The sequence below is a fragment of the Gossypium hirsutum genome, chromosome A04 (assembly GCF_007990345.1).
Source record: "Gossypium hirsutum isolate 1008001.06 chromosome A04, Gossypium_hirsutum_v2.1, whole genome shotgun sequence".
NCBI lineage: Eukaryota > Viridiplantae > Streptophyta > Magnoliopsida > Malvales > Malvaceae > Gossypium > Gossypium hirsutum.
The window spans coordinates 37,768,469-37,787,178 of record NC_053427.1 but is presented as its reverse complement, the minus strand read 5'-3'; the positions used below and the strand labels follow the sequence as shown (position 1 = coordinate 37,787,178).

Here is an 18,710-nt window from a genome sequence, read left to right as displayed (position 1 = left end):
CATATTTAAGCATTTATGTAATTATATAAAGAATTTATATTTTTATGTGATGTTATAATACATTTTATATATTTTCAAGTTTTTTAAATTATAAATTTTGAGTTTGGACTAAATTGACTAAATGTGCAAACATTGAAGGGCAAATTGGTTGAATTTTTTAGAATTAGGATCTAACTGACATAATGTGTAAAGTGTAAATGGTAAATTTGCTATTATACCAATCAAAAGACTGCCACATCAACATTTTATTTAGTGACCTAGGCATTTTAATGGAGTGACTAAAAATGACAATTAATTTAATGGGTTGACCAAAATTAGAACTTGTTAAAACTTGGGTGATTATCATGATATTTTACCCTTTAGAAAATTCAAAATTATTATTAAGAAAAATTTTAAAAGTATCAAATTGATATTTTAGTTATAGTTTAGTGGCTAAATTGGTTATCAACCCTTTAAATTAACGTGTCACATCACCCTCTTAGCGGAAGTTAACGGATGAGTGACAAAAATGTAACATTTCGATAACTTTAATGGTAATTATGTAAAATTTGAAAGTTGAGTGACATAAATGTTATTTTAATAAAAGGTTAGGGACAATTGGTGTAGTTTATCCTATCTTTTATCACATAATCTATAATATAATAATATTTATATATAATAGTAGTACATTATATATTACATATTATTGTTTATTATTATACTAGTTTAAATATACTCTTAAGTCTTTATATTTTCATACATTTGAAAGTCAGTCCTCCTACTATATTATATAACGCTATATCATATCATATAATTTGTTAATAGTTTATAAATATGCATTGATTAAGCATTATAATATCATGTAAAACTATATCTTTTATTATGATCTATATTATAATAATATGTAATATAATAGTAGTATATTATATAATGCATAGTAGGCTTAAATATAAAATTGGTACTTGAGCTTATCCGCTTCTTCTAGATTGGTACTTAAGGTTTTTTACCCTAAATTGGTACTCGAACTTTTTTTCTATCAACTAAATTAGTACTTTTTTTTTGTAACATTGTTAAGTTTAGAACAAGTGGCAGAATAGGATTGTAACATGTGACATTAATGAAATCATGATAATGTCATAATCTAAAATATATATTAAAAATCAATAAAAATATTTTTTTTAAAATAAAACAATTATAAATAAAAATATATTAGTTTTTTTTACTGAAAAAATGTTCGAGTACCAATTTGGGACAAAAAAACCTTGAGTACCAATTTGGGAGTAGTGAATAAGTTCAAGTATCAATTTTATATTAAGCCTACATATTGTTATATATTATTGTTTATTAGTGTATTAGTTGAAATGTGCTCTAAGTCCCTATATTTTTTCATACATTTAGTCCTCCTTCTATATTATAATGTTATATCATATCATATAATATATTTATAGTTTATATTTATGCATCTAAGATTAAACATTATAATATCATATAATATTATATTTTTATTATAATCTATACTATAATAATATTTATATATGTATTGATATTTTTAGTAATAATTATATATCATATTATTATCTTACGTATTAGTGATACTAATATTATTAATATATTATGAATTCATAATTGTTATATACTATATTATATTACTTAATAGTATATATTATATTATTATATTGTGTATTAGTAATATATGAATTTAGCATATCTGTAACGCCCCTTACCCGTATCTAACGCCGGGACAGGGTTCGAAGTGCTACCGGACTTAAACTTAACCAACTATATAAAACTAGGCCGTAAAATTTTGATCAATTTAAAACTTTTCATTTCACATACATTTTGTCCTTAAACGGGCTCACGAGGCCTAAAACATGCATTAGAGGCGGTTCGAGACTAAACCGAGAACTTAAGAAAAACTTGAAAAATTTCATGCTTAAAGGCTCCACACGCCCGTGTGGATATAGACCGTGTAGTCACACACGCCCGTGTGGCTTGGGACATACTCGTGCCCTTAGCCCGTGTGCAACACTGACTTTAAAACACGGCCATGACACATGCCTATGGGCCAGACCGTGTGTCACACACGGTCTAGACACATGCCCGTGTGTCTACCCGTGTGGACAATTACAAGGCTATTTTTCAAGCCATTTGTCACCCTCACAACATATGCACACATACTTATCCAATAACATACAACATGGCATAAATGAGCTCTTAAACACTTACAAACATGTTATGCTCATGTCAATTTCTTATGCAATAAATATCATAGAATTTACTCGCATCATTACCACATACTTGTCATAAGTATCATTACGTCACAAACCTCATGTCCATCACTAGGCATGCATAATTATATCCACAAACCATTCATGAGGCATTATTAACTATTTACCAATCACTTAATCTTGCATCAGTCACTAACTCATCAATGAATCTCAATTCAATCTCTAGGCATACATGCTATAAGCCACATCATAAGAGATAATAACATACATGTATAAGAATAATCATATAGGCCCATAACGTCATTAGCCGACATAGGATAATTCACATGACTATATACTACCTTAATAACAAGCCAATGCCTTTGGCTAAATCACAATATCACATACTCAACATTAAAACCCTATACATGCCATAGACTCAAAACACTAAGATTTACTTACATCGATAGCGTTAACTCAACAGTGTGATAATATCTCTGACGGCCTCCAACCCGAGCTAACCTGGCAACCCTAGGGAATATAGGAAAGAAAGGTGGGGTAAGCTTGACACTTAGTAAGTTCATATGAAAATAATAAGCAACTCATTAACATGTTTTATCAATGTTTACAACATATTCTCAAATTCACGACAAGTTGTCTTCTTGATCAATAGTCACTAAATTATTTATATCTGGAGCTATAAAACTCCAAATTAAGTTCCATTAATTTTCCTTGAAACTAGACTCGTGTACCTTTCTAGCACAAAATTTCCAGAACTTTTTGGTTTAGTCAATTAGTACAGTTTATTCCTCAAATTTACCCATGATTCACTGTCTGACAGTTCAGACCCTTCTGCACTAAAGTTCAATTATCTTATAGCACAGGACTCGAATAATGTTATCATCTATTTCTATTGAAACTAGACTCATAAAGGATTCTAATAATATAAATAATAACTCATAACCATTTTTGTACAATTTATAATGACTTTCTCAAATCAAAACAGGGGATTTCAAAGTCATTCTGACTCTGTCCCACACAACTTCAAATATCTCATTATAGGAAATTATTTTGCTTACACGGTTTATTTTATAAGAAACTAGACTCAATAAGATTTATTTCCATATTTTATTCAGCTTCTAACTCATTTTCACTATTTTTGGTGTATTTTCAAAGTTACACCACTGCAATAGCCCAAAACTGTCCAGGCTAATTTATTCATTCACAATTATTGTTCACCAAATTAATACAACATCATATCATCTATCATGGTAAGAACACATAGCTATGCATCATAAGCATGGACCTATAATCACATTGTCATCAAATATCATAGACTTATTCCAAATCATGCCATTTCCATAGTAATCACCAAATACTATATACATCATAGATTATCACATATCAAGGCATTACTCATAAGCTCAGTGTACATACCTATACCAACTCGTGATAAAATATATAATCATACCTTCTTTAACATGCTCTTCTTAGAGCTTTCATCACATCATCCATTACATTACCCGTTGAACACTCGGGATGCTAAAGGATGTTCGGAATTATCATACGCCGAATAGAATGCCCAAGGCCATGTCCCTCACATGGTTTTACATGGATCCACATATCGTTGCCATATCCCGGATATGGTCTTATACAAGGTTTCATGTTAGTGCCGATGCCATGTCTCGGATATGGTCTTATACTAGCACACATATCATCACATTTTCATTGAATCCTCACAAGTCAATTCCAATAAAGGCATACATCCACATTTCGTACAATATCAAGTATTAAGCATATCATAATGAAGTTGAACATTACTTTCATACAAACTTACTCGTTTCAAAGAAACACCATATTCCATCAAACTTTTAATATTTTAAATCATACACTTAATGACATAACAATAAATAATTTTAATTCAAGCATGATATTGCATTATTGTTACTATACGAATTTACCTAGATACCACAAAGGTGAAAAAAAGATGTAATCATCCATAAATTGATTTTCTCCGTTCTAGGCCCAAATCGCATTTTTCAAGATCTAAAACATCACATTTAGCTAATTAAAACAATATATTAATCAAATTAGTCCATTGACACATTTTGGCAAATTTTATAATTTTGCCCCTCTATTTTGCTAAAATTACCAAATTGCCCCTAGACTCGAACTAAGATTTTTATTCAATTTATTTACTCCTTAAGACTAGATAAACCATTTTCATAACTATGACAACTCACAAAAATCATTATCACACACATGAACAACCCATTTTACAACTTTGCATAATAACCTTTTTAAGGTATTTTCATGCAAATTTCCTTCACAAAAGTTGTTTATTAGACAACTACAACTCATATTCTTCTATAAAAACTCAGCAACAACACATATACATTCATGGAAAAACCCTAGACTCTTTATCATTTTGCAAACTAAACCCCTCATTTGAAAGCTTATGCTTTAGGGGTTCCAAAAATGTAAAAATCATCAAGAAAAAAAAAATCAAAGATCACTTACTTGAGAGGACTCAAAGTGGCTGGAAGTTTTTGAAGCTCAAAACCCTTGTTTTTGATGGAAAATTCGGCTAAGAAGAAGAGAATGGAGAGAAAAAGATGAAGGCTAGGCATAAGCATTATTTTTATCACCAAAAATGACATCATCCACCTAATATTTTGACCATTTGATTTTTCTATCACTCATGGCCTGCCAACACTCTTAAAAAGGGTCTAATTTCCCTTTAAAGGCCCCCAATTTTATTTATCTAGCTATTTAACACATTTAGGTACTAAAATATAACTTTTACCCTTTTCGTGATTTAGCCATTTTTCGAACTTAAGCTAGAAATCGCTAAAATTAGTTTACTAAAACTAACATGCACTTATAAAATCACATTATAACACATAAAATAATGTAAAAATAATCTTCTCTGGCCTCGGAATAGTGGTTCCTAAACCACTGTTCCGACTAGGCCCAAAATCGAGCTGTTACAATATCAATTTTTAAAGTTAGATAAGGTAATCGATTTCGGTAATGGTTATATAATATTATTATTAAAGGTTAATTTTATATATTTTAATAATTATTAATTGTATATATATTTTTATACATATATAATTACAGTATTAAAAATATTTTATATTAAATTAATATTTCTAAAATTTATTTCACTTTATAATTTGACATAAAAAATTATTATTAATTATTTTTCTTATTAATAAAATTTTAATATAAATATGCAATGCATATGAATACATTTTCAAAAATAAAGAATTATCATTTATTTATATTTTATTTTTATTTTAAGTAATAACATAAAAATATATTAATTTTTAAGGTTTATTATTATTGTTCAGTTACAAATTTGAGTGTTTTTGGGCTTTGGGTTAGATTTATCTCGGGCTCGAGCCAAATCAATCTTAGGCTCAAATCTGTTATGAGCTCGAGCTTTCTTGGGCTGCCATTTTGTTGGATTCAGATCAGTTATCGGCTCGAGCTTTCTTGGACGCAGTACATTACGAGCTCAAATTGGCACGAGTGGGCTTTCAGGCTCGGGACTATTTTGCCTGCTTTACCTTCATTGCACCTAATACATCCCTTTCATCTATAATAGAGGTATTCATGAGCTGGGCAAACTTAAGCCCAATCCTAATATATTTTCCAAGCCCAAGTTCAACCCTTCCAAATGGTTGGTTTCATTGTTTGAAAAATAACAAAGTTTTTATTTAAATTTATTTATTTTTTAATTATATTTATATATTTATATATTTTAATAGTTTTAATTTATGTTGGTCCCATGCCATTCTAGGAGACTGTTATGTGGCACCATTGGATTGGCTAGCAATATTACATCAACATAAACTAGTGATGTTAGTGTAGAGATACCAAACTGGTTGATAAAATACAAGTTTAGGGCTAACTAGGTAAAAAAAAAGAAAGGACTAATTAGGTATAAATAGGCAAGTTAAGGGCCAAAATATATATTAACCCATATTTTTTAAAAAAAAATAAAAAACATGATATGGGTGGACCTAAAATGGGTTTGAATTAGTTATCTATAAATATGAATGAGTTTGGACTAAATTTTAGATGGTAAAAGTACCACCAAACCCCTTATACTATATAATGGATTGCATTTTAGCCCCTTAAATGAAAAAATAGACAGATCGACCCTTGTATGTTAGATGAGTGAGTAAAATTGCTCATTCGTTAAAAATTGGTGTTTATTTATAAGGTATAATAACAAATTTAGTTCTCGACCTTTACACATTTGTTCAAATTGATCATACTCTTTTATTGGAAGTAAATTAAAAAAATTTTGAAACTAATAACGTTAAAAGGTCAAAAGGCTTTAATAACAAATTAAAAAAAATAATTAAGCCCTTTTAAATTTTAAAATTATTAAAAAATCATAAAAAATAAAAAATTTATAATAAAAAGCTATAAAATTTTTAATATTATAAAGTTTTTTTAATAAAAATTAACAATACAACCCACTAAAATATAATGTTTATAAGATTTAAAAAAAAAATTGACCCATACTCTTTTATTGGATTGGTATTATTAATTTTTAATAAAATTATAAAATTTTAAGCAATTTGAATAAACATTAATTATGTTAATAGTATACTGGGACAATGCACAATTATTGACCCGTTTTCTAGGTTTGGGTCCTGCCCAACATGAAAAATGGACCTAAAAATTTACCTAAACTTAACCAAGATTAAAAATGTTAAGCTCGAATTTGACTTGACCTGTTCTTATTAAATTTCTTTTTAGATTATTTTTATATAAAAATAAATTTTAAAAAATAAAATACATCAAATATATAAAAAATATTAAAATAATTATTTCCCAACAAATTAAAAATATATTAAAAAAGTCTACATATCTAAACTATAACAACAAAATAATAATAATATAATAATAAAATAATAACAAAACAATAACCAAACAGTTGATTCGAGACGAATTCGGGCCACAATTTCTATTTGAGATAAATCTGTTTAGAAAATATATTTTTTATTCAAACGCATCATTATCAAAACCATTTAACTTTTTGAGTATACCTTCGGATCTGAAGGGATAGCTTCACACATAATAGCGGACCATCCGTCTAACCGGCCACCAACCCCCGTATGCAGAAAAAGCAATTTTCAGTTTTTACCTTTTTAATATTTTCTGCAACAATTATTCCTTCGCACAAACAGCATGACAGAAACTAACAAAGCAAGCCAACAGCATGACAGAAACCAACAAAGCAAGCAAGCAGGCAACTGGAGAATGGGACATAATAATTGACCCAAGTTTTGCTTGCTTGCGTCACTCTTTCAACTATCTCTTTCTATATAAAACCAATGAAAACCAATAAAACAATCTTACTTTTAACTACCCTAAAACAAATATATGCCAGATCCAAGATGGGGTTTTGGTCTTATGACCTTCTTTACCTTTATCAGCTTCTATCTCTCCCTGGGTAGTTGTTTAATTGCAGCTTCCTTGGAAGACTCAATTGCCCAGCAAAAACTTGATAAAGTTCATAACCTTCCGGGGCAGAGTTTCACTGTGGACTTTGCACACTATGCTGGTTATGTTACTGTGAATAAACACTCAGGGAGAGCTCTCTTTTATTGGTTCTTCGAAGCTGCTAAGGATCCTGATTCCAAGCCACTTTTACTTTGGCTCAATGGAGGTCATAGTTTGAAATTTTTTTAAGATTCTTGTCTTTTTTTGTAGCACTATTTGATTAATTCAGTTTTGCTTTTTTAAGAAGTGATTATATTGTAACCGGTGTTTTTTACTGATTGTTGACTATGTTTTTGAATCACTAATCGCTGCTTTTATGATTTCATTGTGTTCATTTTCTGGGTATAGAATTTTTTCTAGTCTAAATCTCACCGGTGATTATGTCATCTGCTTAGCTTTGTTTCTCTTTGTTCATGTTAAAATCTGCAGAACTTTCTTCTTCTTATTGCCTATTTTGTGTTGGCTCTTATATTTCTCATTATCTTGTTTTGTTTTTTTTTTAGAAATATATTTTTGTGTGGTTTCTTAACATTTCTTCTCAGTAGGGGAAAAATATAGTACTTATTTAGAGTTTTATGTCCTCAGGACCCGGATGTTCATCAGTTGCTTATGGTGAAGCAGAGGAAATAGGTCCATTTCATATTAGGCCAGATGGAAAGACCGTTTACTTGAACCCTTACTCTTGGAATCAAGGTAATCAATACCTTAAAAGTTAACTGTGAAAGTTGAGCCATTTGAAACTGCATTTGCAAGACTAAAGTTTCTCTTTACTGTTGCTAATAGCTGGTGTAAGAAATGGAATTGTTTCACTTCATTTGTTAAACCTCTAGAAATGATATTATAGTTGGTTTCTTACATAGAAGAAAATGATCTGTTATGGCTGACAATATGCTTGCATTGCGAACTAATTCAATTGCAATATCACTCATAGCATTTATTTTTGTTTGCAATCTATTGCTTCCTTTTGGTGCATCGTTTCATCTGGTCACTCGAGCTCTCCCCTTAGGTTATCGTGGGTTTTTATGAATCTATTTAGTACTCAAATCTAAAGTTGTTGACTGCACTCTTGCTCCCTGATCTTCCACCTCTACTCAGGGATTTAAATTGCGGTTGCAGTCATGTTTCCGGTCGCATTGTATTTATCATGATTGCGGAAATAGTGAATGCTATCGCAGTCATTGCAGGCATAGCAGTGGTGAATTTTTTTTTCAAATTTGCACAAATTTTCAATTCCTTTTCCTTCTCCTGCTTCAAATCTTTGAATTTCATAAAATATCATTGAAAACGGAAATAGTTGTCCGTTATTACCGCTATTCTCTGTTACGACACTTTTTGCGGCCATTATTCACTGCTATTGGTGTGAACTTTACTAACACGTTGATGTGCCTGTGTGGACACCCAAAAAGACAAACTCAAATGGCTAAAAACAGTGTTCTGGTTATATGATTATCGTTTCCATTTGAGATCTATGGAATCCTGATTAATTCCTTGCATTACAGAGGAAACTACATGTCATGCTTGAATAACTGTTAGAAGTTCTTTACCCCTTTTGACAAAAAATGGCTGTTTCCTTAGATCTATGTTAAGGGTATTACTTATTGCTGTTACGATTTCAGCTTGAGAAATGTGAATGTTAGAAATATTCCAATATTAGTAAACATTTGTTTCATATTCTTCTAATGCTTTGCAGTTGTCAACATTTTATTTCTTGAGTCTCCTGTTGGAGTTGGTTTTTCATATTCAAATACTTCCTCTGATTTGCTTAACAATGGTGATAAAAGAACTGGTGAGGCTGAATACATTTCTACTTCATACTTTATTTGAATTTTTGTTTTGGCTAGCATGTGCAAGTATAGCTTCTTATTCATTGATGTACAGCCAAGGATTCACTGACGTTTTTGCTAAAGTGGCTTGAACGCTTTCCTCAGTATAAAGAAAGGGATTTCTACATTGCCGGAGAGAGTTATGGAGGTAAACAGTAATTTCTCACTTGTATTTCTTTAAATATGGTAAAATACAATTTCTTGTCCTTTGGAATACAAAAGCACAACAGTGAAACTGATGGGAATAATGAGGTTTCTTTGAACAAGGAAACTAAAGAAACTAGCCCCTAAGTGTAGGGATTAACTTGGGAACTTTGCAATTATCATATTTAATTTTCTTGAACAATAAAATCATTATGCTCTTTGTAGTTTCATTTTACATTAAAAATGCTGTTGCAGGGCATTATGTTCCACAGCTAAGCCAAGCCATTGTAAGATACAACAAGGCAACCAATGGAAAAGCAATTAACCTAAAGGGATATATGGTATGTATTCAATTCTTGAAAGAAAGCAGCTTTATATTGAGCAAACTGAAACATGGATGTGTACATAATATGCAGGTTGGAAATGCTGATGTGTACATAATATGTAGGTTGGAAATGCTCTAACTGATGATTATCATGACCATTTGGGGCAATTTCAATTTATGTGGTCAGCTGGTTTGATTTCTGATGAAACATACAAGCTATTGAATGTACTTTGTGATTTTGAGTTATTTGTTCACTCCTCAAGTGCCTGTAATGAGATGATGGACCTTGCAAGTGAAGAAATGGGAAATATTGACCCATACAGCATCTTCACTCCCTCCTGCTCTGCGAATGCTAGTCAGACGAAGTGGCTGCTGAAAAGAAGGCTTGTGAGTACACAGATTACATACTTCTAAATCTTTAAATTTTAAGCATCTTTTTCCCTCTTCTTAAACCAGTCAAAAGATATAATTAATTTAACTTTAGGTATAATAAGTTTTGACAGCATTCCAGTTAAACTATGCCATATATATCAATCATCATACCTATATTTTTGGTAACAGTTGATCGAGATCTAATAACTCTCTTCTATATTTGTGATTTTTATCTCCAAACGGAAGCTCCTTTAAGCTGTCATAGGGTTCATGGTCTGGAGAACTCATTGGCCAGAACAATCACAAGAATTAACCAGATATCAAAATTTATAAAAGGCCTGGTTGTTTAATTTCCACTTAATTTGAGGGTATTTGATATTTTATATGTAATCATATTAAGGAAAATTGATATTATCCAACAGATGGTTAGCCAGCTCAGTGAAAAGTACGATCCTTGCACTGAGAAGCACTCAGAAGTATACTTCAATCTACCTGAGGTTCAAAAGTCACTTCATGTTTTACCCGAAGCTGCACCATCTAAATGGGAGACGTGCAGGTATGTACGCTATTTCTGTATACTCAAATTCTGTCATTTACCAACTGTAACCAGACCACCTGACCATCTAGCTTTATCCCTACATGAAACTTATTCTATTCTTTTCAAAGGATGCATCATTGATGCAGCATCAATTGCCCTTATAAAATGAATTTGTGACCACCAAAATTTACATCCCTGTGTAAACTCAAATCATCTTTTACTTGGCAACATTTCTGTTTATCCATTTTCTTGCCTCAGAAGTCACATGTAGACGTATATTTTCTTTCCTTTCTTCCTTTTTCATTATTGCAGTGATATCGTAAATACCAACTGGAAGGATTCTCCAATAACGATGCTGGATGTTTACCGTGAGCTTATACATGAAGGACTTCGCATATGGATATTCAGGTTTATCTCTAAATTTGTAACGATGTTTTTCTATATAGCTAGCATGTTTTTGAATTGGGTAACAAGAGGTCAACCATCTTTGCTTTACCATTTGAAACTAGAAAATATAGGATTAGAGAATGAAAAAAATAGAACACTATGGACAAACTTGATGGTCAAACTTTCCTTAGTACAGTAATATTTTGCGTTTTCCTGATTTGAATCGAGTGTTGGACACAAGTAAGTTCCCGAGACGGATATGTTCAATATTTTTCTAGGTTTTTGTATATTTAGGGGACCATATCCCATACCCACATTCGAGAATGTGTCTGACACAAATACCTTAAGGAAAATGAAGAGGCTGAGTAACAGGGGTAATAATGTCAATTTGGAATTAATGAGATAGGCTCTAAAGAAAAGTCTGTTTGAGATTGGATAGAGGGAATAATAGGACATATCCAACTATTACCAGATGAAAGGCTGATGGGAAGTGTCTCCACCAAGAGACCATGGTTTTTAGGGCTTATGTGACCACCCTTAAGTGGTGGCTTTCAAGAGGTTTGGAGTTCGAATACCAGCCCTTCCCATATTTCCAAGCTATGGTTCTTTTGTAGAAGAAAAGTTTTCCTGCTAATACACTTAGCTATATAAGCTGTGGGGTTAACTTATCAATATAAGTAATTTTTCATTTATTAGAGGAGTTCAACGTTGCATACCTTTCTATCTAGAAGACTGCCAATGGTAAAATCTATTTAATTTCAGGCTGCTAATCACAATGTTATTATTTGTTTCATTTTGAATGATAGATTTATGTTTAGGTTCTAATTATAGTGATAATTTGCAGTTTTAGTCTTAAAATGTTAACAAATTTGCTATTTCAGTATTACGCATTATCATATGATTATAGTGCGAGTTCTAATCTTTATCATTAAATAAATTTGCTAATGGAATGTTACATCTTAAAAGTATTTGCTTGAATCAGCTAAGCTAAACTCTAGATTCCCAAAAGATTAGCATCAATATTAATCCATTTGTGTTTTTTCATGTAAAAATGGTAAAAGTACAATGGAGGCCTCTGTACTAGAAGTTAGATTGTATTTTGTTCCCTCTACTCAAAAAATTGGTAGATTAATCTTTATACGCTAGATTAAAGAGCAAACTGGTCCTCCTATTAAAAATTTTATTCATTTCTACTGTTAAAAATTGGTCCCTTTACGTTACTATGGGGTACATGTAAGACGCCACATGTCACTGTATGGTTATTCTGTCAGCCACATCAACTTTTAACAAGACAAATGGATCAAAATTTTAACAGAAATGACCAATTTGCTTTTTGATCTAATGTACAAGGAATTTGTCCATTTTTTAGTAGAGGGGGCCAAATGCAATTTGTCTCTACAAGGGCCTCCATGGTACTTTTACCTGTAAAAACAACTATTTTATCTTTTAATAATTTAGATTATAGGATGTATATTTTCATTTAATTGACCGGAGCCATTTTTTCCTTATTTCTTTGTTTCATTCTCCTTCCATGACAGTGGTGACACAGATGCTGTAATCCCAATTACATCCACCCGCTACAGTATAGATGCTCTCAAGCTTGCAACTATGAAACCATGGCGTGCCTGGTATGATGATGGCCAGGTAACTTACCTTGCAATACTTGGATTTGATTCATTACCACAATAACAGTTAAAAATAAAGAAACTTAAATCCAACCACAAAAGTTAAATAGTAAGTTAGAGAGTCTAATTATATATATACATGTCTATACACAAGTCATACTCAGGTACAAGAGGTTGGGAATACAAGACATTTACACACTCTTCTAATAGACATCGAATGAAACAGATGTAGAATAGATACTTCAAGAGGTGTTGTTTGATAAATTGAAAAAATTAAGTAGCAATATTAGATAAGGCAGTAATAAAGTGGGAAATGAAATGAACAGGTAGGAGGATGGACCCAAGAGTATGAAGGACTGAAGTTTGTATCAGTGAGGGGAGCTGGACATGAAGTCCCTTTGCATAGACCCAAACAAGCTCTCACCCTCTTCAAAGCTTTCTTATCAGGAACCTCCATGCCTGCCTCTTCCTCTGCCCCTGCTCATGTCCATGCTTCTCAGCTACTCATCTCCGACTGCTGAACTTTTGGGTTGATTTCATTTCATGCTTTCTCAATGTAATATCTACTTGTGGGGATTCTAATGTTCCGCCTTCCCCAAAACATTCATCAAATTTTTCAATAAAGAACAATCATCAAAACTGTTTCCATCGAAATCTGAACTTTCCTGAAATTGTTCTAAATGGTCTGTGCATTCTTGTCCATTTTAGAGTATGTTGGAAAGAGCATATCTTTATATTTAGATAGAATATAAATGCTTTTTTTTTTAATTAAAAAAATCCAAATGACACAGATTACAGGAGCACTTCAAATTTCTCCCTTTCTGCAAAGAAAGTAGGTCAATTGTCGCGCATCCCTTGGTTTGCCCAAACTATAGGTTAAATCAGTCAATGGGATGGGAACCTTTTCATTTTACTTCTTGTCAAAATCCATATGAATCAAAAAGTTTGTATTATTTTTTATATTTATCGAACGAATATGAGGTCAAAGCATAAGAGAATTAACTCATGACAACAAGGAATCAAAGAAACTCAAATGAAGAATAAGAAAACGATGTAGACAGAAAATATCAAGAAAATGGTTTCTTCTACGAAAGACTTTTTTCGATAGCTGTGACTTCAGCTATTTATAGAGCTCTTTGTACAACAGAATACCAAATGATACCAACTTCCTTAAATGCATTCACACTTGAAGCAACATCACGCATGTGTTTCGGGATTAAAATTTTAGTCTGACAAATTGCGGCCTTAAGTAATTTTTGAGTTCAAATCCGTTTAAATAAGTTTTACTCTTGAAAAATGAAAATTCTCACAAAATTCTCTAATGCATCAAAGCACAATGGAAGCAAACTCAGAAGGCTTGTACCAAATAGAAAAGTAACAGAAAATAATAGTACACCAAGTGAGTGTTCAAGTAAATGCTCTCAATAATAATCTTTTACTCAAGAATGAAATACAAGGGATGATATACAAATGAGAGGGAAGGCCATATATAGTTGAGCTCCCCTAGAACCAATGGTACAACTTGAATTACATCAACGGCTGAGATCTACAAGATGAGAGTCCTAAGAGATTTAAATTCTATACATCTCTAACCGTTAGGGTTTATAATAACTACCTTGGTAACCTTAGTTTTACTGGAGTGTTTCATTAGGCCACTAGGGCTTCAAGTAAATATGTTTCTCCATAGGTTCCATGAATCAGACTAGTTCAAGTAGGTCAAATTAGCCTTATTTGAGCAGTTGACCTCCATGGGGCACTTTGTGTGCACTTGTCACAGACTTTGATTCGCAGCCTATGACATTCTCCCCCACCCATTCTCTTAACACCCTCGTCACGTCCTCAGAATGACACTGATTTAACTCATCTTGACCTTAATTCTTCTAACCTCAATTTTGGGGTGTTACAACAATGAATAAATAAATAAAGTTAATTTCACATTTCACTATTATGTCTTTTGTGTTTAGTCTTTCATGTTTTGCATACATAGCAAAATTGTGACAAGCAAATATTAACTCATTGATTGTCTAAGTTCAAACTGATGGTAAGTGGCACTATAAGAACGTTTATATAGCGAGAAAGACAACTTAATTCAGTAGATAATCTAAACAAGTCTATAATCTCATAAAAGAATCAAAGTGAACATTTTATTCAAATGCTTAGAAGGATTATTATATCACCTACGATTCTAATTGGAGAGATGACTAGTCTTAACTATTGGAGCAGTTGATTCCACGGGTAGAGACATAGATGTATTCATTGGAAGAATGATACATTGGACTAGACCTAAGATGAATTAATTCTGAATTAGTTTGTGAATTAATTTACTTGTGACGTTTATGGTGTGATTTAACTAAATCCTGAGTTAGTAATTAATCATGTGTATGCAACTCATGTGCTTTGATATAAGTGGAGGCTTATGTTCTAAAGATGATCAAGCCCATAGTCAGCATGTTGGGTACATGACTTGTGTATGATATGACTTTACTAGCAACAATGGAATTTATAGCTCGATTAAAGTGTTAATGATATCTTCTCATTGGCATTGTATAGATTAATAAATATGGAATATGTCGTTGCTTGTTATCGAACAAGTAATTTATCATAGTTATTTGTTGACAGTGAACATATTAATCATTAAGAACACACAATGGTGATAATGAGATAAAATATGATTGTATTTAGTGAGCAAATTTAACCCAAAGGAATCAAGGATGTCAAATTTGGGTAACGCATACATGACGAGGTCATTGGGCAAAACAGTTGGATGAATTACTTTCATAAAAAGTATATACAATAAGGAGTTTTCAATCATGGTACTTCCTGTGGACTAACTCCATGATTAAGTAAATTACGAATTATTAGAACGATACTTCAGGACTAATTTCAATTAATCGAGTCTAATTGTATACATCCGATTGGTCCTCTACTAACTTAACAAAAGCTCAATTAGACTAAGTTTGAACCAGGAGAAAATTATACAATTTTGGAAATAATTTAATTGAGTCGATTTATTCGATGTGGAATTAAATTAGGTAGTCGTGAGAATTACTCAACCAGAAAATTTGATTAAAGAATTTCCTTGAAAAATAAAATTTTAAAATCTTAGTGATTTTTGGGACAATTAATTTTGATAATGTAAAATTAAATTAATCAAATTAATTAAAATAAATATGATATTTTTGGAAATTAATTTTTAAGTTAGACGATTGACCCAATGAGTAATTGAACTTGAAAATTGGACTTAAGATCCAAAATTGGACCTGGTAACGCAAAACCAAGATCGAGACCAGAAAATTGGTCAAACCGGGCTTGGTTTGTTAAATCGGATTGACGGTGAAACCAGTGGCTGGATTGGACCAGACTGGTCGAGATGTCACTAGGATCAGATCGAATTGGCAACAGCCAAACCGGCTCGAGGTGCCGTGAGAGTGTCACACCTGCGATGGTACCGTTGGACACGATGGTGCCGACGATGGAAATGACGAAATTTTGATGGTCAATGGGTGGTCTTTTCGCAGTTGAGTAGTGGAAGAATTATACGCCTGTTGAGACTCTATTGAATAATTTGATTTCATATTAATTATTCCAAAAATAATATTATTTTAATAGTTTTAATATTAAATTAAATGTTTATCTTGTATATAAGTATTCTATTAATTTAATAGATTTAATATAAAATTTTAATATTTAGAGAGAGAGTTGTAGACAGAAAATTCTCTAAAGAAATTATTTCAGAAGATTACTAGAGATATTTTTCTTTTTTACAACTTGGCCCAAAAGTTTAGAGAAATTATAAAATTGGCCTACTAGTAATTTATGTGAAAATTTTTCTGATTCAAAGCGAGCCCATACTCGGCAGAGGTGAGTCTAAGGATGGCAAAGAAGACCACTTGATCGAAGCGTTCATCCTAGACGAATGAAAATGTACAATTTTGATTAAGTGCTTATGACTTTAGATATCACAATCAAGTTCTTGTTTTTGGAAAAAAAATTTAACTTTGGTTTCTTTAAACTTATTTTCTGTTGTGTTTTCCAAACCTAATTTTCCAATAGCTACATACTGCAAAAGTTGTATACCCAACGCACCAGCTTTCAATTCCTTATATATTTGAACTCAGGCATTTACTTACATCAGAGTATACGAGTCACATAGACATAGTCCATCATCTACTCAGGATTAAGGTATGTCACATTATGAACATCACAAGTGAATAAATCCATAAACGGATTCAAGGTCTATTCTACTTGGGTCATGTTCGATGTACTATCAATCCAGTCAGTAATATGTATGTCTCTATCTTTTGGGAGTCATCCACTCTGATATTCAAGACAAAGCATCTCTCCAATTGGACTTGATAGACGACATATTAGTCTTTCAATCAGTTTGCTTATTTTTAACTTGACTAAGGACATATTTAAGTTCATTTACTAATAAAAGTTGTATTTCCATATTATGAGTCGACAACGTAATTCCATTTAGTATTAGCTAAACATTAGATAACCAATGAGCTAATATTTTCTTCTATTTTACTTTGCATGCAAAAACCATTGAAGATAATATGCAAAGGGTATTAATGTAATTCATAAATAATTTTATTAAACCAATCTATTCAAAAAAAAAAAAACAAGTATACAAACCAATATACTACACTTAGGGCACTTGATCCAACACGAGTCACTTTGTCCAGTAGTTCCGCCCCTTGGAACATTTGCCTCGATTTATGTTTCCAACGTCACCTAACTCAAATTATATTTCTTTCTTGTACATCTTAGTTGTAAGAGCCCACCACTCTCACTTGCACCCATCGTGACTTGCCCCGATTGGGATCCCTTTGATTCACACAAATAGGCATTAGTGTCCCCACGTTGAACGTCGAGTTAACCTTGAGTATTCTCGCCAACTCTACTTTGTAAACTTCTTGGCTTACTCAATTCAAAACTCTGAAAGGGCCTTTGTGTCTTTGCCAAGCCAACTGTAAGTCATAATGTAAAACACCAGGTAAGTGTTTGGGATGTACCTCGCTCGTAGCATTTACCCGATTCAATTGCCCAGTTTGCATCACCACTTTTTCCCCAAAGTTTGATGCACAACCCACCTCTCTCATAGGTGGTAACCTCACTGATAACTCAACAGACTTCACATCAGTTTGTCGCGCCTCTAGGATTTCCAAGGGGGTCTTCGTAGCACTCTGATCTACCAATTCAGTAGTCTCACCATATGAAACATCCTTGGCTAGCTGGATTACAGACAATACCTTAGTTCCACCCATTATATCTTGACTCACCGGCACAACACATTGTTGTTGTCGAGTATCCAAGATACATATACAATCAACAAAAGGAATCAATAAAGCATTAATATTGTTAAGAAAACTCAAGTCAAGCATGAAGTTGTAATCATCTAATTGAATTACCTAAAAGTCTTCATTGTCTTTTCATTGATTGATTTGTAGTTCAACTCTCTGTGCTACTCTCATAATTGGGACCTTTTTGAAATTAACCGTCTTGATCCTCTTAGTTGATTTACTAATTGAGAAACCAAGTTTGCCCACAACTTTCTCTGGTATGAACAAGTTTGATGCCCTCGTATGAACAATAGCACTCTTTCTTTGACTTGCGATGTTGATGTCCATTGTTGGAAAAATCTGATTCGAAAATGGTTTTTTTACACAACTGAAAAATAAAATTTTGAAAATTGATTCGGATTGTGATATTTATAGCTATAAATTTTTTCCTGAAATAATACTTGTGCTTTGAGAGAGATGGATCCTAGATTTTCTCGGC

The 18,710-nt window shown here is 32.1% G+C and overlaps 1 protein-coding gene across 1 annotated transcript; it reads left to right on the top strand.

The window, feature by feature from the left end:
- Positions 1-7,272: 7,272 nt before the first annotated feature.
- Positions 7,273-13,580, top strand: LOC107948401 (serine carboxypeptidase II-2). Its single transcript, XM_016882935.2, has 10 exons — positions 7,273-7,878; positions 8,298-8,405; positions 9,403-9,498; positions 9,591-9,683; positions 9,935-10,020; positions 10,128-10,391; positions 10,799-10,932; positions 11,227-11,322; positions 12,840-12,945; positions 13,253-13,580. Exons 1-10 carry the CDS (start codon positions 7,593-7,595, stop codon positions 13,445-13,447), a joined length of 1,464 nt encoding a protein of 487 aa, XP_016738424.1. The 5' UTR covers positions 7,273-7,592; the 3' UTR covers positions 13,448-13,580.
- Positions 13,581-18,710: the final 5,130 nt, after the last annotated feature.

Bases quoted from the DNA above. Each gene is read 5' to 3' on its own strand.
- LOC107948401 (XM_016882935.2), top strand. From the start codon at position 7,593: ATGCCAGATCCAAGATGGGGTTTTGGTCTTATGACCTTCTTTACCTTT. The intron at 10,021-10,127 runs GTATGTATTCAA...CATAATATGTAG, and splicing joins TTAACCTAAAGGGATATATG to GTTGGAAATGCTCTAACTGA. The intron at 10,933-11,226 runs GTATGTACGCTA...TCATTATTGCAG, and splicing joins TCTAAATGGGAGACGTGCAG to TGATATCGTAAATACCAACT.